Source organism: Myotis daubentonii, chromosome 2 (assembly GCF_963259705.1).
Source record: "Myotis daubentonii chromosome 2, mMyoDau2.1, whole genome shotgun sequence".
In the NCBI taxonomy this organism is placed as follows: Eukaryota; Metazoa; Chordata; class Mammalia; order Chiroptera; family Vespertilionidae; genus Myotis; species Myotis daubentonii.
In genome coordinates this window covers 194,298,388-194,325,400 of record NC_081841.1, presented here as the reverse complement: position 1 = coordinate 194,325,400, position 27,013 = coordinate 194,298,388, and the positions used below count along the sequence as shown (strand labels likewise).

At 39.5% G+C, this 27,013-nt stretch overlaps 1 protein-coding gene across 6 annotated transcripts in view; it reads left to right on the top strand.

Annotated features, from left to right (window-relative positions):
- The window catches only part of PSD3 (pleckstrin and Sec7 domain containing 3), a 526,912-nt gene that overhangs the window by 416,232 nt on the left and 83,667 nt on the right, over positions 1–27,013 (top strand). For all 6 annotated transcript variants that reach the window (XM_059685223.1, XM_059685224.1, XM_059685226.1 and 3 more), the window contains 2 exons: positions 7,939–7,982; positions 23,667–23,860. In XM_059685223.1, the coding sequence (XP_059541206.1) occupies positions 7,939–7,982; positions 23,667–23,860 (238 nt within the window). The remainder of the gene's footprint in view (positions 1–7,938; positions 7,983–23,666; positions 23,861–27,013) is intronic.

The window sequence follows — 27,013 nt, the reverse complement described above, 5'->3', positions numbered from 1 at the left end:
CCCCCAGCTCTTAGCTCCCCCCTGGGTTTCTGATCACTGTCAGTGGCAGGGGGCTTCTTCCTGCTTTCCCTTTCGCCTCCCTGCATTGTGCCTACATATGCAAATTAACCGCCATCTTGTTGGCAGTTAACTGCCAATCTTAGTTGGCAGTTAACTGCCAATCATAGTTGGCAGTTAATTTGCTTATAGCCCTGATTAGCCAATGAAAAGGGTATCGTCGTACGCCAATTACCATTTTTCTCTTTTATTAGTGTTGATAATAGAATGCATTCTTATTATTGCCTAGCAGTTATAAAAAATACTTTCCCCTCAGATATCAGTATGTTACAATAAAATATTTGTTGTGGTTATTATACATTAGAATAATACATTAGAATAATACAATAAATATTAATTAAGCAAAGTAACCCATGTAGGCAGTTGGAGCAGACAGATTATAAAAACTCAATGATGTATTAAAGGAGAATTTGAACTACTGGCCATTGGTTCATGTACACTGTGATCATAAGTTTGCTTAGCTCTGAACTTAGGATCAAACCTATCTCATAAGGTGTAGAAAGTCACTTTAGGAGTCATATGCTCTGTATAAATATATGTAACACTTTATTGACCAAGCCTTCACCTTATATAAAATGAATATATATGTACATTAATGAAAATTTAGAGCAGTGGTTTTCAACCTTCCTAATGCCGCGACCCTTTAATACAGTTCCTCATGTTGTGGTGACCCCCAATTTCATTGTTACAAATTGAACATAATTAAAGCATAGTGGTTAATCACAAAAACAATATGTAATTATATGTGTTTTCCGATGGTCTTAGGCGACCTCTGTGACAGGGTCGTTCGACCCCCAAAGGAGGCGCGACCCACAGGTTGAGAACCGCTGGTCTAGAGGATTGCCTCGGTACAAGTGGTAAATACATTTATATTCATTTTCAGGTTGAGTCTAGTGCACTTCAGAGCTGTTCGCCATATGCTTTGGGGGTGCCTATTAGTATTATCTTTGGCTGTCCTTTTCCCTTTGGTAATAATGAAGGCATGGTGGTTCCTATCTTACCAGATAGCTCACAAAGATTCATTTGCCAGCAGGCAATCAGGCCAGTCCCTGGGCCCCACCTTCCCCGTAGAGAATCAAATCAATTTCTCTCTCCCTCCTCTCCCTCACTCTCTCTCTTCCTTTTACATTCTTGTTCATGTGCAATTTTAAAATATTTATTTATTTATTTATTTAGAGTCATACCTGGGATTTAAGTGCAGTTAGTGATCCTACTAATCAGTAACCATGGCAAAAAAAAAAAAAAAAAAATTATTGGAGGACATAGGAAAAGGGAGCAGGGATTAGGGAAAGAAGTGGTTTCAGAATTTGACCAGGTGAATTCTGAGAACTTTTTCCTATAGAATCATAAGATCTTGGAAGGAAGCCTAAGAAGATAGCCTTATGTACCCTCTCATATTGCAAATTTAGAAAGTAAAGTCCAGATAAAATGAATTATTTTGTCTTAAAAGGGCAAGTAAGTCACAGATGCCCCCCCCACACACACACACTTTAAATTCTAAAATTCACTTGTTCTCTCTTCTATTTAATTTTTCTCTAAATCCGTGTAAAGTAATGTCACGTATTGGGCACCGTGTGTGAAAGTGCCTTGCACACTGTGAGAAGGGAGTGAAAGGTGAGGCGATTCTGTTAGTGACTAATGCTCCGTTAGGTGGAACAGCACATCTTCTTATCCTTACCTCAGAGGCCCCTGAAGGCAGGGTAGGGTGGGTTCCCCTGCACCAGCGTGATGCCGCTCTGGCCTGTAGAATGTCCTCAGAAATGTTCATTAGGAGATGAATGTTACACTTCAGATTCCCTTCCAATAAGGTAAGGGCTTTCTGATTCATTTTGGAGAGTCTGTATGGATTTGTTGCTGGCGCATCTATTCAGTGGAGCCAGACACTTCCCGGTTAGATGCTTCTGCCATGGCTGGCTGGGCCTGTACTGCCCCACAACACAAGGTTGGTTAATTATCCAGGACACCAATTTTGACTGTTTACATCCAAAAATATATATCTGACTATGGATTTGGAAAACAAACAAACTCAAAAGAGGTTAGTTTACATTGAGCATGTTCTGACCTCCCGAAAAGCTAAGAGTTGAATGTCTATGAGGTTGCTTGTGAATATGTTTAATGTACCCTCTTTAGACTTGGGTACATGAAAACTGTCCCATAGATATGGGAAGACAGGTCACTCAAAAGGTGTCAGTTTCCAGAAACTTACCTATATTGTGTACTTCTCCCTAAAATGGATCCATCTGTGAATACTCTTGTGGTCAAAGCTTCAAGCTATTTACCCTTTTGTACTTCTGTTTGACAGTTGCCTTATGGTATTTTTTAAAAAGCATAACTCTCACTCATAACCTTTTCAATATTGTGCAGGCGTAAAATCTGCAAAGGTAGAGAGGGAGCAGATGAAAAGTCCATTATAAATATTGGTTTTAGGGGAACCTTTTTTAATGAGGGGGCAGTGCAGTTTTTCAATATTATTTTAAGACAAAGAGAAGAAAATGAAAGTTGAGGCCCATTGCTTTAAGATATTTTTGAGTTTTTTAAACCAATTTGCAGTTCATTTGGTATAACTATAGTTTCATCATTAATTGTTAACCAATATCATTTTCAAACACAGTCTTTCTCTGATAGCACTCCCAGAGTGGTGCATATTTAATTCTGTATTTGAAAGTGCTTGATCTAAATATCCGCATGAAACAGTATTGCACTTGGAAAAGAGAGCCATAGCCGGGTGTTGATGGTGTCAGAATGCTGGCCGGGTCACCTCTCCCTGTGGGCACTGGCAGTCTCACTGAGGAGAATTGGAAGCTATGTTATCCTCTGTACTTTTCGTGATAATTCAGGAAGCAAGGAGGGGGGAAATCATTGGAGTTTAGAGATGATTGAAATAAAATACATGAATTTCATAGACTGCAAAATGGAGAGAGAGAGAGAGAGAGAGAGAGAGAGAGAGAGAGAGAGAGAGAGAGAGAGAGAGAACGAGAACTGACTTGCGGTTACACAATGCAGGTAATGGGGAAAACTTCAGAGAACCAGGCGTGGGCTGTCAGTGACAGTGCTAAGCCTTGAATAAAATTGCATTTTATTTTCTTGAGGAGCAATCAAAAGTGAAGAACAAAGACTGAAAAGTAAATTTAGGCCAAGCTTCCTTGATCTCTGTAATTTACGCCATTTACTTTGCTTTCTCCTTTGAATATGAAGACTCGTTCTGTCCTGTTGAGTCTGGGTGGAGGCACTTGATTGTGTCTAGGTCCTGGTTGAGTAGCAGGAACTTCAGTTAGAGAAAAAATTGGCAAGCTTGTAAAGCAGGGACTTTTCACCAAGGGTTCGTATCAGAGTCTCATGTAGGTGTTGGGAAATATGGGTGTACAGGTTCCTCATATTGTATATTTAGAAAATAACATATAGCCATAACCAGGCATTGATAGTATCAGAATTCTTGCTGGGTAAAGTCTCACTGTGGGCACTGTCGGCCTCACTGAGGGGAACTGGAAGCTATGGTATCCTCTGATAAAATACAGTTTTATTCAAGGCTTAGCACTATCATTGACAGCCCACGCCTGATCTCTGAAGTTTTCCCATTACCATGCATTGTGTAATCACAAGTCAGCCTCTCTCTCTCTCTCTCTCTCTCTCTCTCTCTCTCTCTCTCTCTCTCTCTCTCTCTCCCCTGATGATTCGGTAGATCTGCGATAGAGCTCAATAATCAGTGTTTTAAAACTTCCTTGGCTGATTCCGGTGCGTACCTGCAGACTTTCAGTTGAGACCACTGTAGTAAAAGACTACGTTTTACCTAAGGACTGACTCTGGAAATATTTCTGAAAATCAGCCCGTAGGTATGATCATTCTTTGTTCAGACATCTGTCTGCCATTTATGCCCAGATGTATTCTTTCCTAGGGCTGCTGTAATAAAATGACCACAAACTTGATGCCTTAAAACAACAGAAATTTATTTACAATTTTGGAGGCCAACCATGTGAAATCAAGGTATTTAGGAGAGAATCTATTCCCTGCCTCTTCCAATTCCCGGTGGTTGCTGGCATACCTTGGCCTGTGTCTTATCTCTAATTTTTCACATTGCCTTCTCTCCGTCATAAACTCCCTCTGCCACCTTCCTATATAGACACCACTTTAGCCCAGATACTCTTCCCGTCTCAAGTCATTAACTTCATCAGGGTTCCATCCACATGACCAGTGATAGGCAAGGCCAGGGGGTCAAAACCACATGACCAGCCATACACTACGGGAGGAAAGGTCACCCTGGGGGCAAGGTCCTTGTTTTCTCAGTTTTTCCCATTGTTAGTTAGGCATCAGGGCCTTCCTTGTTGACCTTCCGTACCTGGCCCATCATCCTTGCTCTGCTCAGGCCTGTCTACCTGCCTACCATTGAGGACTCTGACTTGAGTTTTTTGTATTACCATAGACATGAACTACCTTGTGCTTTATATGCCATGTTTCTGTACTGAAACAATTACATAGTATTTTATACCAATACAGTTTGCTAAGATTGAGAGTACACTCTCTCCATTAGGTCTTCATGCCCTAGTTCCTCTTGGCTGCGTTTGTGACGCTTTGGGAACATCCAAGTGCAGCTGACATGTGGATCTGAACTTCACAAGGGTTCGCATGGGCTGAAGATAACCGATAAGTTCACTCACACTTAAGAGATAAGATGAGGGAGACAGAAGTAATGAGTCGGATTACCCAAGGAGAGAGGAGGACATTCAGGAGACTCTGTGTCACAGAAAATAAGGAAGACAATATTTGAGAGTATTCAGTGCTGCTGAAAGGTGAAAAGATACAGAAACACTAAAATGTGGCCTTGAATTTAGCACTGAAGGAAGCTGATGCGTCTATTGTGACCAGTTTTAATAGAGCAACAGGAATGAAAACTAGATTGCCTGAACTGAAGAGATTAAGTGGAAATAAGAATTACAGGAACATCTCTCAGAAACTTGGCTTAAAAAGAGAAGCTGAGGAACAGAGGTGATGACTGAATTGCAGAAGTGGGGTTGGGAGAGATGCGCCTGTTGGAAGCCTGTTAGGAAGGAGCCAGTAAAAGAGATGTTATTGCAGAAAGGGGAAGGTATCAGAACCAGTGAGGGCTTAGCCTTGCAGAGATGTGACATTCCTTCCCTTACCATCGGAGAAGGAAAGAGTAGATGCCAGTGCAGATGCATTTTAGGAAAGATGGCAAAAAATGGAAGGAGGCTCATGAGCGAAGGCTCTGCTGATGTTTGAGATGGTGGCTCTCCCACGGCTTTAATTTGTGCTGTTATTTAATTTTCCCTGTTAGTGCTGGATTAGTCACATGCAAATAGAGAAGGCTGTGCCGCTCAGGAGCGTCACTAGTGACTGGGTCAGTGCTACCCTCTCTCTTATAGATACCCAGCCCCCTTGGCTCCAGGGATGGGCCCAGTCAGGTACCTCATCTCCCAGCAACATGGATTAGTTAGTCCATGACGAAAACAGGTGACCGAAATCACACCATTTTGGTATCTTTTCAAACTGGAGCTTGGAAAAAGCACGGTTGGTTTTCTCTTGTTGAGAAACACAAAGGTGTGAATGAGCGTCGCTTGTTGTAAACATGTTTCTTGTGTATTAAAGAAACAAGTGGAGATGTTTGGGGTAGGAAGGGGAGAAGAGTTGAGAGGAGAGGGCAGAGAAATCAGAGTGGGAAAAAGTCAGAGTGGGATTGACTGGTTGAGAGTTAAATAGATGTTAACAAGATGGGTTGAGGTAGCCGAGCGTGGGGTCCAGGCTGCACAGGAAAGGAAGTGGGTCCTGTGGTAAGTCCAGGAAATTTATTTCTTAACTAAGCTAAGAAGATAAAAAGGATAGGAAGTTGTGGTGAGAGTATGAGAGTGTTGGATGCATTTGCAAAACAAATTTTGCTTTCTTAAGAAAAATAATGGATCATACAAAAACTGTAAAATGATTCATGAAAATCCCTTTGTAATTTTGCGATTGAAAAGGTTAAGGTAACATCCCCGTTTTAGATTTGTCCTATTATATAAACAAGGAGAGAACTGGACTTAGAATGTGGCAGGTTTGTTGAATTTTATAATGTTGTTGTTGTACCGTATGCAGCCGATTGAGTAACAAGAATTTTCTAATTTGGAACTCGGTAACTCTTTAACTAAAACATTCTTGGGGGTGGGGGGGTAGAGAAAAGATTTTATTTCAGGGCAGAATTGAATTTGAATGTGTTAGAAAAATTTTAGAACTTAGTTATCATTTTTAACTATCTTTATGAATAGGTTTTTTTTCTTTACCACATTGTTAAATTACTCTGGGTAGTATTGAGTATGATGGTTTATAAAGAACCTTTAATCTCTCTTTTCAGTTGTAGCTTCTCAGCCCACTGTTGCTTGTGGGTTCAAAATGTCTCATATAAGTAATAGAATCCATTAAAGGCATAAATAGAATCCATTTATGCAGCGAGATTCTCTTGAGTCTTGAGTTAGGCATCTGCTCTGCGCAGTTCTCTAAGTGCAGCCTCATGGACATTAGCTAGGTCATAGGTTGTAGTTTTTTAGGAAATCTGAGTTTTCCCAAAAGAATGTCCAATTTACAGCATGGGCTTTGTGCCTTGATTTACCCCTTATTCTAATTTGGTGTTTTATCATTTTTATATTTGAGGATACGTTTAACCATGTCCTGATAATGATGAAATGCATCCTAATTTTTAGTAGCTCTCATAATTATTCAGTAGTTAAATTAACTATTGTAGCCACACTGAAGAATTCCCAAAGTCTGTCAAGATACTGGCTAAGGATACATGTCTTGGATATTAAATAATATAAAATCTGTAACCTAAGTATATTTTAACTGAACTTGGAAGTGTTTTGAATGAAAAGGGGATTCACTATTGGTGTGCAGTCTTCTGTTTACACACATGTAGACTGCCTCCTCCCGTGGACAAGACAGAGTGAAAGGCAGCGACAGGAATACATTTCTCCCCCTGCTCTGCTACCTGGGAAACTGTCTGAACCTCCCACTTCCTCTTTTGGAAGATGATTGTTGAATGGCACTGATCCCCCTTTTTTCCATCTCAAAGTAAATGACGTCTTTGCTGCGTCTAATAGGTTCAAGTCCTTTGGAGAAAAATGTTCCGACTTCATCCCTGTGTTATTATGCACCCAAGTTATCCTTTTCTTCAGTATAATTTGCTGATGTGGTTTTATATCTTAGAGATGCATTTGTTTTTTCTTTATAGCAACTTACTCAAAATTAAGAGGAGTGGCCATGAGGAGGAGTGGCCTTTCCTTGGATTGTTGTCGTAGTGGAACAGCTTGATTCCAAGGAGCATAGATGTGATGCAGAGCTAGGAGGCCTAGGGAGGTAGTCTGTGCTGCCTTTGTCATTGTTACCAAGCCTCTAAAGCAGCCTTCTGCCTCCCCATCCACCACCGCGCACATACCAGCATCACACCACTGTGAAGCGGAATTGTAGAGTTAGACAAGTAACAGCTGCTTCAGTCACTGGTATAGATGGTTTTCTATAACTGGCTCTAGTCCCCCTTCCATGTATTAAATTGTTGTGGAAATAGTTATATTTATTTCATTAATGAAAAAGGTATGAGTACTCCAGTATCTAAACTAGTGAAACTACAAGACCATAAGAAAAATTTTAATCATATCCTGTTTTAAATAGGATATAAATGTAGAATGTTTAACTGTGGTAAAATGCAGGACAGTGGTGTGTGTTTGTTTAAAAATGCTGCTTACCCTGCGCATTCCTCATCTCCGCACAGGGTGGCCAGCCAAGGGGCTTGAGAGCTGCTTGCCGAATCCCTCAAGCATTTTAGGGCTTTTGTTACTGTCTGAACTCAAAATATGGAATGGAATGAAAAGAATAATCCCATCTTGTTTTCTGTCTTCACAGGCTCTCTACAACTCCATCAAGAATGAGAAGCTTGAATGGGCAGTGTAAGTATGCTGCTGTCAGCCTTTTAGCAAATGAACTGCTTGCTCTTTTCTTACTGTCTACCTTTATGCCTTAGAACAGCAGTTCTCAACCTGTGGGTCACAACCCCTTTGGGGGTTGAACGACCCTTTCACAGGGGTCGCCTAAGACCATCGGAAAACACATATATAATTACATATTGTTTTTGTGGTTAATCACTATGCTTTAATTATGTTCAATATGTAACAATGAAAATACATCCTGCATATCAGATATTTACATTATGATTATTATCAGTAGCAAAATTACAGTTATGAAGTAGCAACGAAAATAATTTTATGGTTGGGGGTCACCACAACATGAGGAACTGTATTAAAGGGTTGCGGCATTAAGAAGGTTGAGAACCACTGCCTTAGAGGTATCCTAGAGAAGGATTAAATGTGCATGTGCAGTTCTCATTTTACACCAATGTCTTGCTTACTTTGTTTGAAACCTTAAGTATCCCGTATCTTTTTCTTGGTACCCAGCATCCTCCTATTCTAAAAGAAAATAGGATTCTAAAAGAAAATCTTATAAAATTACATGCATTCCAAAGTCCAATATAAATGATTTTGGTACCATCCACTTATTTTAATTCTTTCTGTCCTATCATCATAAATCAAGGCTTTCCACTCCTATTTCCTGTGATACTAGTTATACCAGGATACTGACAGATAAGTTTGATAAATGATAGATTAAAATAAGCTAAAAAAATGTTTATCTGTAGGACTTCCAGAAGCTTCTACAATGACAATATATATTGTGGATCTCCAAGAGAGAAATACAATTTGAAATGTTTCCTGAACCTGTTTGACAGTAAAATGCCGTGTTTCAAAGTACATCCTTTGGGAGATACTGTTCTGGATTAATTACACCTCTGTGTAGACCAGGGCTGGGCAAACTTTTTGACTTGAGGGCCACAGTGGGTTCTTAAACTGGACCGGAGGGCCGGAACCAAAGCATGGATGGAGTGCTTGTGTGAACTAATATAAATTCAAAGTAAACATCATTACATAAAAGGGTACGATCTTTTATTTCAATAGTTTTATTCATTTCAAACGGGCCGTAGTTTGCCCACGGCTGGTGTAGACCAACGATACCACTTTTGTTAATTCATTGATCAGTGCAGCAGTCAAGGATTTTTTTATTGTTGACACTGTAACAGATATCTCCCATTTCCACCCCCTTTGCCCACCTGCACCCAGCCGCTGCCCCCCCCCCCCACCTTCCTGGCAGTGGTTAAGAATTTAATCTTTACAAAATTATTGAAGACTCTTTACTAAATTTTTAATGAAGTTGTCAAGAAGTTAGGTCAAATACATTTTTAATTAGAACTATGTGTGAATTTTATTTTTTATTTTCACTCATATTGAGCATTCACAAATATTTTTCTATCATGCAATCTAACATAGCAGTCTGCAGTGAACTTGTTTACAGAATCATGATGTGGAGGATAATTCTTATTCGTTCACATGCACATTGGGGAAAAGCAGTTTAGCAATTGACTGCCTCTCCCTTATAATATGCTAGAAAGAACAGAAAATATCAATACCCCTTAAATTGTTTCCATTAATTGTAAGGTCGTATGGTACTGTTTTGAATTAGGGATTCAAAGTATAAATTGAGACTCTAACATTTACAAGTATATGTGACGGCTTATATGTTTGTATGTCTATATAGATATCACAAGCTTCACTTAAAGCAATGTATCATTTCAAGGAAAACTCAGTAAGATTAATAAGAGTTCATAGTCTGAGAGCCAGAGTGATCTCTCTTTAATAAAAGTGGGTTTCCTAGAAAAGTTTCATAAATGATGTATGTAGAATCCAGCTGAAATAGGAAAGGCATATCCTGACCTATGCAGGATATCTACTCAAGAGAAAATTAATAAAAATGAAATAGTTATAAGCATATTCACACTAGGGGAGAGGATAGTTTAAAGATTCTTTTATAAAGTTGTTTTTAAAAACAAACAAATATACTGCTGAGGATCTGTATTGTAAAGCTAGATTTTATCTTTATGTGTAGTGGCAATTTGGTACAAGAAAGCTTGATCTTGGGCCCTATCCATGTGTGGGGAGCGGGAGATTCCCAAGAACTGGATTCTTCTATTGCCTTCTTGTCAAGTCAACAGAGCATCGTGTTCAGGAGCCCAGACCCCAGAATCAGATAGATTTGGGTTTGAATTCTAGCTCAGCTCCAAAGATCTTGCTACAAAATGTATAGGATAATGTATACTTGCATGGGAGGTATCTTGATGTTGATTTTAGAACCTTAGAAGAAATTGAATTATAAAATCATGGAATGTTATAACTGGTGGGACCTCAGAGATTTTTAGTTCATTGGTTCTCTAACTGGGTTCCGTGGAGCCCTAGGAGATAGATGGCCAGGGGCCCCCGTAAGTGATGTGTGTGAGGGGAAAGGGGAAGAGAACAGGGACTCGGTTCTATCTCCCACAAGCATCATGCCTCTTTCAACTGACCAAAGCAGCCCCACTATCACCTTGTTAAAATATGTATTTAGAGTTCTATTTACTGTTTCTTCTCTTACCCAACCAGCGTGGCTCAGCAGTTGAGCATCTACCCAGGTCAGGGTTCAATTCCTGGTCAAGGCATATGCCCAGTTGCAGGCTGCCCTGGTTGCAGGCTCAATCCCCAATGGGGAGCGTGCAGGAGGAAGCCGATCATTGATTCTCTCTCATCATTGATGTTTCTATCTCCCTCTCCCTTCCTCTCTAAAAACAATAAAAATATCTACACTAATAAAAGACAAACATGCAAATTGACCATACCTTCGCTATGCCTTAATTCATGCCCACCAGCCAATCAGAGCGACTATATGCACATTAACCCAACCAAGATGGCGGCTGGCAGCCACAGAGCTGGAGCAAGCAGGAGGCTTGGTTGCCCCAATGATGGAGGAAGCCAACTTCCCGCCTGCCACAGCTCTGAGCTCCACTCGAAGCAACAGAGTTTCAATTATAGAAGGTAAATAAACCCCAGATACTTGCTTTCAGCTGGTCGTGGCCACGGAGCTGGAGCGAGCAGGAGGCTTCCCTCCCACCCGCACTGGCCGGCTCTGAGCTCCTCTCAAGGCAATAAAGTTTCAATTATAGAAAGTAAATAAATCCCAGAATAAAAAAAAAAAGAAAGAAAGAAAAGAAAAAATGGAGAGGCTGGGAGCTTCCGTCGCTGGGGGGACCTGGCCAGCCTGAAAATGGCCCTCAGCCCCTAACCCAGACTGGCCAGGCACCACAGTGGGGACCCCCCCACTCTAAAGAGGGTGTGGCCAGCCTGCAAACAGCCATCAGCCCCTCACCCAGGCTGGCCACACCTCCATGGGGTGAGGATCCCCACTGGGGGGGTGGGGGCTTGACCAGCCTGCACATAGCCATCAGCCCCTCACCCAGACTGGACAGGCACCCCAGTGGGGACCCCCACCCTGAAGGGGGTGTGACCAGCCTGCAAACACCCATCAGCCCCTCACTCAGGCTTGCCAGGCAGTCTAGCGGGACCCCCACCCTGATCTGGGACATCCTCCTCCTTCAGGGCAAACCAGCTGGCCCCCACCCGTGCACCAGGCCTCGTCCTATATAATAAAAGGGTAATATGCAAACTGGCCCTAACAGCAAAACAACTGGGAATGACTGGTCACTGTGACACACACTGATCACCAGGGGGCAGATGCTCAATGCAGGAACTGCCCCTTGGTGGTCAGTGTGCTCCCACAAGGGGGAGCTCTGCTCAGCCACAAGTCAGGCTGACGGCTGCCAGTACAGCAGTGGTAGTGGGAGCCTCTCCCGCCTCTTTAGCAGCGCTAAGGATGTCTGACTGAAGCTTAGGCCTGCTCCCCACTAGCAAGTGGACATCCCCCGAGGGTTGCCGGGCTGCCAGAGGGATGTCTGACTGCCAGCTTGGGCCCAAACCCCTGGGGAGCGGGCCTAAGCCAGCAGGTGGCCATCCTCCAAGGGGTCCTAGACTGCAAGAGGGCATAGGCCGGGCTGAGGCACCCCCCCAGAGTGCACAAATTTTTGTGCACCGGGCCTCTAGTATATATATATTTTAATATATTTATTTATTTATTTATTATTTATTTATATTTCTCTTCCTAAAGGTATCTGTATTTAAATTTTGTTTTGAAAAGTACTACTTCAGTCCAGTGTTCTCATTTCACGTATGAAGAAAATGAAGTAAAAGCATTCCAGAACAGGTCAGAAGTTAGTGTCGTGGCAGAGTCAGGATTGTTCCGCAGGTGCCCTGGGTCCCATGGCAGCACCACATTGCCTCGCTTCTCTGTGGCCACATACTCAGAATGTCTTGACTGGGCAGCGATCATGTCTGAACGTCTCTATGCCACCTTCTGATACAGTGTGAATTAGGAGAGTTTTATGTTAAATTTTTTATCTCATTAAATGCTCCTAGGATTACTGGTATTCTTCCCCCAGGCAGGTTAGGTAGCTAAGATCGTTCATTCCACAATCAGTCTTTAAGCAGCCACTTCTGCGCCTGGACCGTGCTGTGTCCTAGATACAAATATGAAAAGACAGCTTCTCTGCCTAATGAGAACACGGTGTGCGGGTGGGTGGGAGGGGGTGGACTGTACAAAGAGGAAAACATAAGAACTGTAGGGAAGAGTGCAGTGAGCTAAACCGCCTTGCGGAAGGTCTCAGCTCCCTCATGTGAGACAATGACCATTTCTTCCCCACACCCATTGCTTAGTCGTTTATTTTTCAGAAAGCATCTATTTGTTGAACTACTCTGTACTAGGCAGTATGCTGTAAATACGGAGAAAACAAAAGTATGTAAGGCATTAAGGCATTTCCCTGGCCTTAAAAATGGTATAGTTTAATGCAAATGACAGGGGAGGAAGGAAAGGAGTAGTTTCTTTCTGATTAGGATGGGATGGGGTGAGGCGAGTGACAGTGAATGTAAGAGCTTGCATTGTTAGAGTTGTTAAATTTAGCTACATGAGGATCTTCAGAGAATATAACAATTAACAGGAAAAGGGAAATAAGTACAGTATTATTCATTAGAAAACTGTCTTCTCTTGTTTATTGCTGTTATTGTACATTAGTATTTAGGAATTGCAAGAAATTTTTCTTCCCGTGGTTTTTTAAAATATTAAAAATTTATGTATCCAGCCTCACTTTAATTAAGACACAATAACACTGGTTTTAAATAATGTATTTCCGGGCTCCCCTACCTCTCCCCTGCTTCCCTCAACCTCTGGGTCGCTACGGCATTTGTTTTGCTTATTATCATTATGCAGTTATTCTCTTTATCTCTGGATAAGCATTTTTATAACCTTGCATCATGGAGTAATCTTTGCTATTTTATATTACCCTATAACTCATTTTACAAGAGCACTTTATAATCTTTATCACCTTTGCTTCTAAATTAAATTGTTTTCCGTCTGCCCTCACATATCAAACTGTCCTGGCTAATTAGGTGAGATGGTGTCACTTTGGGATCTTTCTGTCTTTCAGATCACGTGTTATGAAAGCCCAGAGCTTTAAAAAGTGTGGTTTTAAATGCCAACAGTTCATTGTTTTATTTCTTTATCCTTTTTTTTGTTGGTAGGAAATTTCGTTATGGCTGGTTTTTTTCAGGAGACCAATGCTGCCATTTATTGGCTGACTTTAGGAAGCAGGGAGAGCTCTCCAAATATTTCCTCCCTCTTCACCGTTATTATGAGTAATGCTGCCTGGGAGTGTGAGTGAGTGTACCTGTGTTTACATCTCTGTGTATTGTTGGAGAATGACACATAAAGGCAATGGTGTGACCAGTACTTTTTATTTTACATGGCAATTTAATTTTTTATCCAATCCAAGGGTCTGAATTTGAAATTGACAACTACTTCCAGAGTCTCTTTGCTATGCAGTCTTGGGGGGGGGGGGCAGAGTCTTTTTCCAATGAAAGAACCCTTTAGAACATTTACTTCCATTACTTAGTCCCTTTTCATATTTTATATAACTCAGTGTTGACTCTGATTTTATTTGAAGTGATAATGTATATCAATTAAAATGTAGTCTCAAGTGTTGCTCTACAGGGAATGACCATCTCAAAAGTCCTAGTTAAAAGAAAACTCAATCCTAGTTAAAAGAAAAGCAAGCAAGAGTTTATAACTAGGATTGAGTCATATGAGCTACCTTTAGCTAATGAGTGTAAGGTATTGCTTTACATTTAAGTTTTCTTTACCATTTCCTCTTTGTTATAATTCTCCCTGATCTTTTCTTTGCCAACATCAGAGCCCTCCAGGAAGAAAAATTAAAATTCCCTATCTGTACCTTTTATATTTGACTTAGTATCCTAAAGAAAAGGGTGTTTCTTTGTCTTATTTTAAAATATTTTTACCTTGAGGTGAAATTATTTTATTCCCATAGAAAAAGATAAATCATGTGATTCATTTTTACAGTGATTAATTCTGTTAAATTACTTTATTATCCTAATGCCCTGGTGAAGTTAGATATATGAAATTGTTAATCGGGATAGTGTTTCTTAATAGCAGATATATATCAATGAAAACTTTCTTACTCAAGTCATTTTGGGTTCAGACATTTTTGTGGCATTTTGATCCAAGAAGTCCAAAAGTAATTCTCATTTTAAACTTCGAAATAGCCACTTGTAGGTTGATAATTACTACCGAAAAACTAAGACAATGAGAAATTGCTAAAAGTTGGGCAGTAGTTGCAGATATAATGGATATAGTAAATATATAAAGAAAAATTTGAGTGTGTGGGGAATGAGGTAGGAGAGTTGGCATTAGGAGTTATTGGTAGAAAGAGAACTAACCATGGAAAAATAATAAAACTTTAAGATATTTGACTATAAAGAATGAATAAAACTCAGTTCTGTATTTGAGGTGCTCATGTTATTAAACATTTTCTAGATATGCATTGTGCCTCATGAAAATACTAAAAAAAAAAAAAATAAGATTTAACATTCCCACCATCATTTCTATACATTAGATCAGGGGTGGGCAAACTTTTTAACTCGAGGGCCACAATAGGTTCTTAAACTGGACCGGAGGGCCAGAACAAAAGCATGGATGGAGTGTTTGTGTGAACTAATATAAATTCAAAGTAAACATCATTACATAAAAGGGTACGGTCTTTTTTTTCAATACTTTTATTCATTTCAAACGGGCCGCATCCGGTCCGCGGGCCATAGTTTGCCCACGGCTGCATTAGATTATCCTTACATGTCTAACATGGAAAATATACTACATCATGCTGGACTCTTGGTAAAATCATTCTAGTGTTAATATTACATGGAATTTGCAAATTTAGAAGATAAATTTAGGAGACAATTTATATGGATATTAAGTAAGGGTACATCTAAATATATGTAGTGGATGTGTAAAGGATATTATTGGTTTGATTGTCTGTTTATAAATTCAGTGAAAAGCATTAAATATTTGATAAATAAAAACAAAGAGAAATTCCCTAGTTATGAAAAATGATCATTAACTTGAAGGAGACTTTGAGTTAAAGAATTGATATCACTTAAAAATTCATTAGCTAAAAATGATATTGAATGCAGATCAATCTCCTGGGTTTTGGTGTTTAAAGGAAGAAAGATTTCAGGGTTGAGAATTGGGGGAGATTTTCTCACACATATCTATGAAATGTCATTTTATTAAGAATCTGAATCATAGCTCACACCTAACTTTTAATCTCTCTAAGTACCTAGTTTTCTTGGCCATCTCAAGAATGCTGAACTCAGGTATATAGGAGGCGGGAAAGAATTTGCCATCCAATTCTTAGCTTTAAAAGTTTAGGTTTAAAAGAAGAAAATGTGCTTTCTCTGTGAGTGGTATCTCAAAGCTGAGATTGAGATGGCTACTTAGAATTTTTAAGGATTTTATTGTTACAACAGTTTTAATATCCACAAAGATAATGATGAAAGTGATATAATTTATAAATATTGTTATCTTTAACTTCCAAATATGCAGAGCAGACAGGTTGGTGAGCAGATGGAATGCGATTATGTTAGTAGTCTACTTGTCCCAGAGCAGTTTTAGAATCACTGAGGTGCAGTGAGTTATGAGGCTGGGATATAAGAAAATGGTTTTGTTTCCAAATATGCTGATGACTTAGAATTTTATTATCTTAGCAATTGCTAAGTCTTTGATTTTTGTTAGAGAATGACACAAGAAGAAAACATAATATAATTACTAAATGATGCATAAAACACAGGCAGTGGCTAATATAATGCCTTGAATATTTTAGACCAGCGGTCGCCAACCTATTGGACCCCGTGGACCACCGGCTGGCAACCGCTGTTTTAGACAATAGTTATTTGGATTTCTTTGAGCATTTTTTATGTGTTCATTGTGATATACACACATACATACATTTTCAGAGGTGAGAAAAATTTCACCTCATACCAATAATACTGGAAGAAATTATTTTTAGTTTGCCCATTAAAAATTCCCTAGTAAAACTTTTGGAAGCATGTAACATCTGGCTTGACCCCAGTGTACTCCCAACAACTTTTTAAAACGTGTTAACATCTACGGTCAAGTTTTTCTTAGTTTGTAAAATATGCTACAGTCATTGTACATATAGTCAGATCCTTATTTCAGGAGCCAAGTTACTAGTCTGTTTGTTACTTGCGTCTGGCAACGTTCATCATTAAAGGACTAATGATGGAGCTTGGCATTTTTCATAAAAGTATATTCTGTTTTTTACAGTTAAAATGCCTGTGTTAGAATAAGGTGTTTTCCGAAAATAAAATGTATTTCCTGGTTTCATCAGAACTTTTAAATTTATTTTTGGTAAGTATCAAAGACAGAAATGTATATAATTGATCTCAGAGAGAGGGAGAGGGAGAGAGAGAGAGAGAAAGAGAGAGAGAGAGAGAGAAAAACATCAATGATGAGAGAGAATCATTGATCAGCTGCCTCCTGCATCCACCCGACTTGGGATTGAGCCTACAACCCGGGCATGTACCCTGACTGGGAATTGAACCATGACCTCCTGGTTCCTAGGTCGACACTTAGCCATTCAGCCATGCCAGCCAGGCAAGATCCATTTTAAACTCATTCTGCTTTGTGGCATAATATGATGTGATATAATAAAAACCCCATGACAAGTGAACACATTTTTTAATACGTTTATTCTTCACTTTATTTTCTACCTATTGAAATATTCAACTTAATGTTCTGTTCCTACACTCAACCACTAAGGTCATTTTTTAAAAAAACAGATTTATTGAGGTATAATTTATATACTATAAAATTCACCCACAAAAGTGTCCAATTTTAAAGTTTTGGGTCATTTTGCAGATTTGCATAACAATCACCACAATCCATCACCCCATTACTGTCATTCTATAAAGATTCATTGTTCTTGTGATTCAACGTAATTGTGAGCAGCCCCAAAGAGGTCTGTTAGTTACCACTTAACATGGGTCCTGCCTGTGTAAGGTTCACCTGTCTGAGCCTTGGTTTTTCACTGAGATGGTAACATCTACCTTTTTAGGGTGGTTGTAAGATTAGGAAATTAAGTTATTACCTTCATGGTTATAATGTTTGGAGGTTCAGGATGGAGTTTAGTATCTGACTCATACCCCCACTCCTGTCTTTAATATTCTGGCTAGAGGAGTACTGAATCAAATGAAGTCAAATATTTATTTGTTCTATAGCCCAAAGTGCAAGATGCCCTAGGAAAGTTAGATGGAGAATACAGTGGGGATCTGAGTGACTGCCAAGCCTGCTGAGCCCAACCCACCTGACTTGCATATGGACTGAGAAACCAGAAGGACAGAAGGAGAGAGAAGCCTGACCCACTGGGTTTGTCACATAGGATGCTTCCCTTCCCCCCAACTTACTACCACCTTACTAATAGCCTATTGATAGCAGACCCTTCTGCTCAGTACATTGTCTCTGACTATCAAGAGGAAATTATAAGGATTCTAATCATGGTTTGGAGAGAGATGAGCATCAGAACTAGACTCATATATAACAGGGATTTGGAATTATCGGACCAGAAATTTAAAGCAGCTATGATTAACATGCCAAGGACTCTAATGAATACAGTAGACAGCATGAAAGAACAGATGGGCAATGCAAGCTGGCAATGGAAATTCTAAGACAGAATCAAAAAAGAAATGCTAGAGATCAAAAACACTGTAACAAGAGAAGAATGCTTTTGATGGGCTCATTAGTAGACTGGACACATCTGAGAAGAGAATCTCTGAGCTTAAGAATATGTCAATAGACATATGAAAAGATGCTCAACTTCACTAATCAGTAGAGAAATGCAAATTAAAACCACAATGAGATATTACCTTACACCTGTCAGAATGGCTATCAATAAATCAACAACCTGGATGAATCTTTGGGACATTATGCTAAGTGAAATGAGCCAGCCACAGATAATGTATGATTCCCTTATATGAGTACCTAGAATACTCAATTCATAGAGACAGAGTGGGATAGTCATTGCCAGTGGTTGAGGGAGGAGGGAATGAGAAGTTGTTATTTAATAGCTATAAAATTTCAGTCTGGGATGATGAAAAATTCTGGAGATGGTTGGTAGTTTTGGTTTCGCAGCAATGTGAATGTACTCAATGCCACAGAACTGTGCTACGTATTTAAAAATGGTTAAAATGATAGATTTTATGTTACATATTTTACTAACAATACAAAAAAGACATGTACATATAAATGTGACTACTGGAAGTGCCCTCTTCACTTTTCCTGTCTGGTGAACTTGAACTTATCTTTATTACCCAACTCCAGTACCACATTCCTAAGAGATGAGTTTGCAGGTTGAGTAATATTTCAGCTCTGCTCCAAAAAATGTTTCTTTTTAATTGTCATTTCCCACCTCCACCTCCCCCCCCACACACACACACACAAAAGCCCAACAATTTATTTTTAGTATTTGAATTCCACATAACAGGCCCTTCAAGTTAACTTAATGTTTGAGTTTGGAGGGTGCTCGCTTAACAACTTTGTTATGACTGAAATCCCGCTGTAATGAGACTTGCCAGATGGGGTATTTCATGGTCTGCTTAGTGGCTGGGTCACTGTTACAATATTCAGCTTTTGTAAACTTCAGGAAGCAGCTGCTTTTCATTCTTTGTGGAATTACAGTGAAATATAAGATTCAGATGGATTTGTATGACTCCTTATCTAATATTTTTTGCTTAAAAGTAAAAGCACCTGTCATGAGTAAGGCAGAATGTGGGAAATTTGTGATTTACAGCTGCCCTTTAGAAAGGACAGAAAAGTGGAAAGGCCCCCCATTGCCAGCATGAGAGCCTTGTCATTCTCCAAGGGAACCGCATCGTGGTGGAATGGACTTGGACTGCCCAATGAATGACACACTTGATCACCGAGAGAGCAGACTGGTGTGAGAAGTGTTTGGGGGAATTTTGTAGGTGGTAAGGTGGTGAGATGTCTGAAATCTCAGTAGAATAGACTTTACTAGGAATCTTTTCAAGTGTACAGAATATTTGTGTATGAGTCATTCTTTTCACAATCAAGACAGAGAGCTCTGCTGGTCTTCTCTATTGTGCTTTAACGAAATCCTTTGTATTGTCACTCTGAAAATGCCTCAGTGGATCGGGGTACACAGGAAAGCCCTAGTGAAGGGGCTGTTTTTTATAGAAATGAGTTAACTTCATCTATGGAAATATTTTTATAGTATGCTGTGTTAATTTTTATCTGATTTTATATATAGTGGAAACAGCCTCCAAATGGCATTTATGATGTCTCTAAAAACAGTAAAACCCCACGATGATGCAATCAAGAATAATGCAAATTAAGGTTTAATGTGATTGGTTCCCATTCTCTGCCATTTCCAAGTCTCAGATGGAGCCAGACAAAAGTTCTTGGGACTGAGGAGATGTGGGGAGAAGGGCAGGAATAAAAGGGAAGGGAGTGCGAGGGCAGGGGGTTGCAACCAGGGAAGGAGAAGGTCCTCACAGTATTGTTTCTGATATCACTCCCATCCTGGAAGTCCCAGCCATCACACACTGATGTGTATTTAAGCCCAAACGACAGCCATCACCAGATGTTGCAAACCTGCATCTCTGTCCAGGGTAGATTTTTACTCTCAGAGCCTGACAAAGTCATTTCATTAACCTTCACAATATCAAGAATGTCTGCTTTGCAGGATTCAATATTTTCACTGTATGTCAGCGTTTTACTGAGTTGTACTCTGTTGAACATTTCTCCAAATATTATCCTACTAGTGGCCCGGTCACGAATCCGTGCACTTTGAAAGGAAATTAATTAGAAGAAATATTTTAATATCGCTATTTGCCCTTTCTCTGTAATAGAAGGGTCAACCAAATTCACGATCGACAATGACAGATCGAAACACAAGCATGTGATTGGTGCCAGGGAGAGCTTTATATGTATTGCATATGCATGAGTCAAATTAGCCTTTTATAAATATAATAAACTTGCTTAATTAGACCTGCTTTCTGATTTAGCTAAACTTTCTCCAGCCCAGTGAAGCACCCAAACTTCCCTTTCAGGTAATTGTCAGCAACATAGCAGTAATTATCAACATGAAGCAGGTCATTATTGTAGATCATGCAGGGAGAACAAAGGGTAAAATATTTAACTGTGGCAGTGTTTGACTATATTCTGCGCAGTGAGAAAATCTGAAGTCATTTTCAAGGTCCACCATTTCTTCTTTTCAGTCGGGTCAAGTTTCTAAGTTTTCTAAATCTCTGTTTTCTGGCTAATGAAAAGAAAATAGGATTCCACTGAGTTTCCTATCTACCTACTCCATGGTGCTGGCCAGTGCACATCATGGCAGCTCCTGCATTGAGCGTTTGCCCCCTGGTGGTCAGTCGGACATCCTTAGCACTGCCCTGGAGGCAGAAGAGGCTTCCACCACCGCTGCTGCGTTCCCCAGCCATGAGCCTGGCTTCTGGCTGAGCAGCGCTCCCCCTGTGGGTGCTCACTGACCACCAGGGGGCAGCTCCTACATTGAGCATCAGCCCCTTGGTGGTCAGTACACATCATAGCAACAGGTCATTCCGCCGTTTGGTCGATTTGCATATTAGCCTTTTATTATATAGGCTAGATTATTGTCTTTGGGTTTTAATATTCCAATGTCATAAATATACAAGCATTTCTAACAACAACCCTGTTAAAAGAAATGTAACGCATGCCACACATGTAATTAAAAAATTTTAGGAGCTACATTATAAAAGTAAAAAGAAATAGGAAAATTAATTTTGTAATGTACTTTTTATTTAACCCAGAGTATCAAAAATACTATCATTTCAATATGTAATCATTTAAAAAACATTGAAATAGATTTTTTTTGTACTAAGTCTTGAAATCTGATATATTTTTTTTCACTTACTGCACATCTTAATTAGGACTATCCACTTTTTTCTATTTTTTTATTATTTTAAATCCTCACCTGAGGATATGTTCATTGATTTTACTTAGAGAGAGGGGAAGAGAGAAAGAGAGAGAGAAACAACCATTGGTTGCCTCCCGTACACTCTGTGACCGGGGATCTTCACAACCTAGCCATGTGCCCCAACCAGGAATTGAACCCACAAGCTTTCTGTATAAGGACCCTACTCCAACCAACTGAGCCACACCAGCCAGGGCTGGATTATTCACATTTTAAGTTCTCAGTAACCTTATGTGACTAGCCTACTTGATAGAAATCCCAATGGCAAAGCTAGAAAAATTTGAGCAACCAATTAAATAATAATACTGTTTGATCATAACTAAAGAAAAATTTAAATATCTATTTTCCATACTTACAGAGAAGTTTCAATTAGTAATGTAGGAGAAATGAAGGAAATTAAATCACCATTAGATTACCGCAACAGAAATTGTCACAGAAAGATTCACTAATTAATACTAAAATTACTGATCAGAAGTTTAAAAAGAAAGAGTATATTTTCATGGTCATAAAATATCTCCCCCAAAACATGTATAAAGAAAAATAATAATTTGACAGTATAGAAATGTGCTAGATACTACCTAAATCAAATGATCAAGGTTAATGAAACATCTGATGCATTGAGAAGGTACATCACCTATGGCATCCTTCCCCAAAATATGTATTCTCGATCTCATGAGAAAACATCAAACAAATCTAAATTGGGACTATTCTACAAAATAACTGACCAGTACCCTTCAAACTGTCGTGGTCATGAAGGACAAGGAAAGACATGGCTGGAGGAGACGTGAGAACTGAACGCACTGTGGGATAATGGATAGGATCCTAGAACAGAAAAATATTAATGAAAAAAAACTGCTAAAATCTGATTAAGTCAAGTTTAATTCATCATTTTGTAATGTTAATTTTTTTGTTTTGAAACTTTTACTATAGCTATATATGAAGTTAACATTGGGGGAACAGGGTGATTGGCATATGGGACCCCTACGTAGTATATTTGTAAATCTAAAATTATCTCAAAATAAAATTAAAAGTAAAATATAGATGTCTTAGAGTACAGTGTTATTTTTATATATCTCACAATTACTTATCAAATACCAGTGGAGGAAAAAAAGGCTATTTTTTCTCTAATCACCAAATAGACAATTCTGATGGTTATTAATTTTGTGGTTTATTTTAAACATATTTTATTGGTGGTTACTTTGGTTTAAATTTTAATAAAAGATTCAATAATAAAAGTGTAACAAACAGTGAAACCAATGTTAATTCAGAAAATTAAAGCGGGAACTGAGACAAATGCTTTATTATTGTGCTCTGTTTCCTGGCAGTATCTCAGAGCTTATTAACTTTCTTCTGCTCTTCCCTCCTCTGTAGTAAGTGACTGTAGCCATTCATTTTCTCCTTACATATAAAGTGATTACAATCTCAAGCATGGCTGATAGGGTGCCCCCTACTTTCATGACTATTCGGAAAATAGTAGCTATTAGATGCCAACTCACTGTGCATGGCGCCACTATCCTAACCCACTGATAGCTTTACCTGGCGTTTGATATTTGAGGTTATCCTGGTTATTGGCAGATATAAATGCTATTCATCAGATTTATAACTATTTGTTGTATTCTATATGCTTGGTGTTATGCTACCACATGCAGATACCAAAAATCAGTATCACGATTTCTGCAGAGAACTTCCACTCAGTTGAAGGCAAACATGAAGGCACTGTAGTGGGTGGGAAGAGCAGAGGCTTCAGAGGTTTTCAATCATATCCTCACTATCTCTTCCATTAATTACTAGATCTGTACCCTTGGTATTTATTTCAACTCTGAGTCTGTTTCCTTATCTCAATATAGACTACTAATCTCAGTCTTACAAGATTGTCATGATCATCAATATCTGGCACAGAGGAGACACTTAGTAAATGATAGATGTTATTACATGGTTGTTATTCAAGCTGTTAAACCATTAGAAAACACAATCATTGCCCAGCCGGCATGGCTCCATAGTTGAACATCAACCTATGAACCAGGAGTTCAGGGTTTGATTCCCAGTCAGGGTACATGCCTGGGTTGCAGGCTCAGTCCCCAATGTGGGGCATGCAGGAGGCAGCCAATAAATTATCATCTCTCATCATTGGTGTTTCTATCTCTCCCTCTTCCTTCCTCTCTGAAATCAATAAAAATATATTTAAAAAAGAAAACACAATCATTTATTATATTAAATAACTTTGTTGAAATATTGTGGTAGGTGCTCAATCTTGGTGTTTTTTTCCCTTTAGAGATGATGAAGAGAAAAAAAAGTCTCCATCAGAAGGTACTGATGAAAAGGCTAATGGAACACACCCAAAGACCATCAGTCGTATTGGGAGCACTACCAACCCATTCTTGGACATTCCTCACGACCCAAATGCCACTGTGTATAAAAGTGGGTTCTTGGCTCGGAAAATTCATGCAGATATGGATGGAAAGAAGAGTAAGCATCATTTGTTGTCATTTTCTATTTCATTTATTTTGTCTTTAGGCTCAAAATTTAAAGTGAATTTATATGAAGTAAAGTCAAAGATGAAGGAAAATTATATTACATTGATCTAGAAAAGTATTTTTATTAAAGTTTGATAAAACCTCTAAACCTAAGTCAGAAATCCACTGTGGTACTTGGTCTTCTCCAAGTAGAATTATAGAACTTCAAAAATGGAAGGCTTTATCCTTTTCCAACTTTTTGTTCATTTATTCTTGCTTTCAACAAATAATGTTGAGTACCTACTATGTGCTAGGCATCAAAAAATATAGTAGTGATTAGGACGGACAAGGTCCCTTCTCCATGGCATTTACATTTCCGGTGGTTAAGGGAAAGGTTGAACTAATAACACAAAGAATAACCAATGAAATAAAATCCCAGAGGCAAGGCAGGGAGGGGAGAGAATTGAGAGATCCAAGCACATGTGGAAGAATTGGCCTTTGAGGAAGATGGACAGGTGCAGCGTAGGCAAACGTGGCATAGTTGGGAAACTGAAGGAGTCCCATCTGACGGCTCTGAAGTATGACACATGAATATCTGATAGTGTTTGAGATTTGAGAGAAATGGAGTATGTTTCCATGTTTAGAATAACATTTTCAGAGTGAAATAGCAATTTGATGTAGTTGAACAAGCTAAGAAAAGCTGATGATGATGCTAAAATTAGCAGGCTCTACCTCTAGGGCAGCAGTTCTCAACCTTCCTAATGCCGCGACCCTTTAATACAGTTCCTCATGTTGTGGTGACCCCCAATTTCATTGTTACAAATTGAACATAATTATAGCATAGTGATTAATCACAAAAACAATATGTAATTATATATGTGTTTTCCGATGGTCTTAGGTGACCCCTGTGAAAGGGTCATTCGACCCCCAAAGGGGTCGCGACCCACAGGTTGAGAACCTCTGCTCTAGGGTGACGCTGCCCACCTTCAGACACAAAGGTGCAATGCTGCGATGGGCAGTCCCACTGTTTCCATCTGTAGGCGCTTTTTCTTAATATAGCATAGTCTTCTAGGTTCCAGTCGAGAGAAATATTGTCATAGAGTGGCTTTGACATTGGCTTATGATGCTGAGCAAACTTCTTCATGTTTCCAAGTTCTTGAAGAGTACCCACATCACATTTCCTGTGCGTCCTCTACACTAGACTACTAGACTACCCAGTTTTCTCCAGCAGCATGTGTCAGGACTCTCGGAGTTGCAGATGACAATAGGTCTAATAAGCTTAGGGGAAAAAGGCCAGGACACAACTGAAGATGAAGTATTGTCACTAGGACACTTGAACCATTTCTGTCTCTATATTATTTTGCACATCAGCTTGATTCTTTGAAACAGAGCTCTCTTACATGGCTGGCTGGCTACATGAGTATTAGCAGCACTATAGAGCATGTGTTTGGTTTTATCACCAGAAATCTTTTTCATCCCACACTTCCACTATAGTATATTCTGGGGCAGGACTCTGATTTGTATGACTGCCGGAATGGAACATTGTGATTGACAGCACCCACTTGGTTGTGACGGCAAGAGGGAAGTTCCCTCAAGAAGGAATAAGATACAGTTCTCGGTGAAAGGGAGTTCTTGGTAGACAAAGCAATGGACATTCATCTCTTTTTTCCCAGCCTGCACACACACCCTTTCTCCATACATCAAGTTCAGACAGTGCTTTTGCCAAACACAGGACAATCTTTCATTTATAACCACAACCTTTTCCTTTATAACCACAATATTTCTTTATGAGTATGTTCTCTGTCCCCCATGCCACGTCCAGCTGTGGCTTCCATCTCCACGGCTGAAAGGTGCTGGGCGGTGTCCAGCCTCCTCAGGTGGAGATGTAGCTTACTCTGTAGGCTGAATGAAAAATACAGCAATAACTGACATACCTCAATTCATATCAAGTGCTAGAAGCAAACAGAAAACTGTGGTTTTAAAATGCCTGTTCAAGGCAAGGAAGAAAAGGAAGCAAAACAGCCATCACTGATCCAGGGAAGGTTACTACATCCTGCTGGGCCAGGAGAATAGAGCTGACCCAGATGAGCATCTTTTCATTGATCACTTCCCTAGTGATGGATTAACATGCTTGATTAACTTATTCCAACGTGTCACCAGATTTAGTCTGTTGATGAAATTTCCTTTGTCCATGTCTTCCTGGGCCACCGCTGAGGATGATTGGCGAGAATTCCCCAGCTAGAACTCTTCCCTCTGCACTTCACTGAGTGTAGGTCTAAAACCTGGGAGTTTCTCAGTAGTTGAGCCATCACAGACCTCTTGTACCAGGCCAGAGGTTTTCCTGCCAGTAAAACGCCTTTAACGCTTTAGTTACTTCCTTTGAGAACTACTGGTTGATTAGGGAAGTTTTAAGTGTCACGGCTTTGTCTTTTTAGCAGTTTGCGTTCTTCCTTTTACCTTCCTCTGCTTCTGGTTGTTTCTTCTCCTGCCTTAGATTCCCCCAGTTTTTCTACATTGATCCCTTCAACCCTTCACCCACACCCCCTCCCCAGGCCTTCACAGCACTATTGTCTGTGTCTATGGGTTATGTATAAGCATATAAGTTCTTTGGTTTATCTCTTCTGCCCCCCTCTCCCCTCTTCCCTCTGAGATTCGTCAGTCTGTTGTGTGCTTCCATGTTTCTGGATCTATTTTGTTTGTTAGTTTATTTTGTTCATTAGATTCCACATATAAGTGAAATCATGTGATACTTTGCTATATCTGGCTGGCTAATTTTGCTTTTTTCTAATGTCCTTGAGCATATTTGTTACATTTACAGTAGCTCTTTTAAGGTCCTAATTATTTTCTCTCTGTCATATCTGGGATGTTACATTGGTGAAGAGGGTAGTTTCTATAGTCGTTAATCTTTCGTGGGTATAAGTAGAACTAAACTGGTTACTGATCCCTTTTGTTAGGAAATTTCTTTCTAGTTGCCTTAGACTTCAAGAGACGGAATATTTACTGAGCTATGAAAGCGATAAGAAATTCTAAGTCCTCGAGGACAAACTCTTTAGATTCGTATTTGGACAACCAGAAAGGGATTCATTTCCTTCCCAGCTAATCTTTCCCATGATCCCCCAGCCCAGTTTTTTAGACTTTCAATCATATATGGTTGAACTGGTTTATC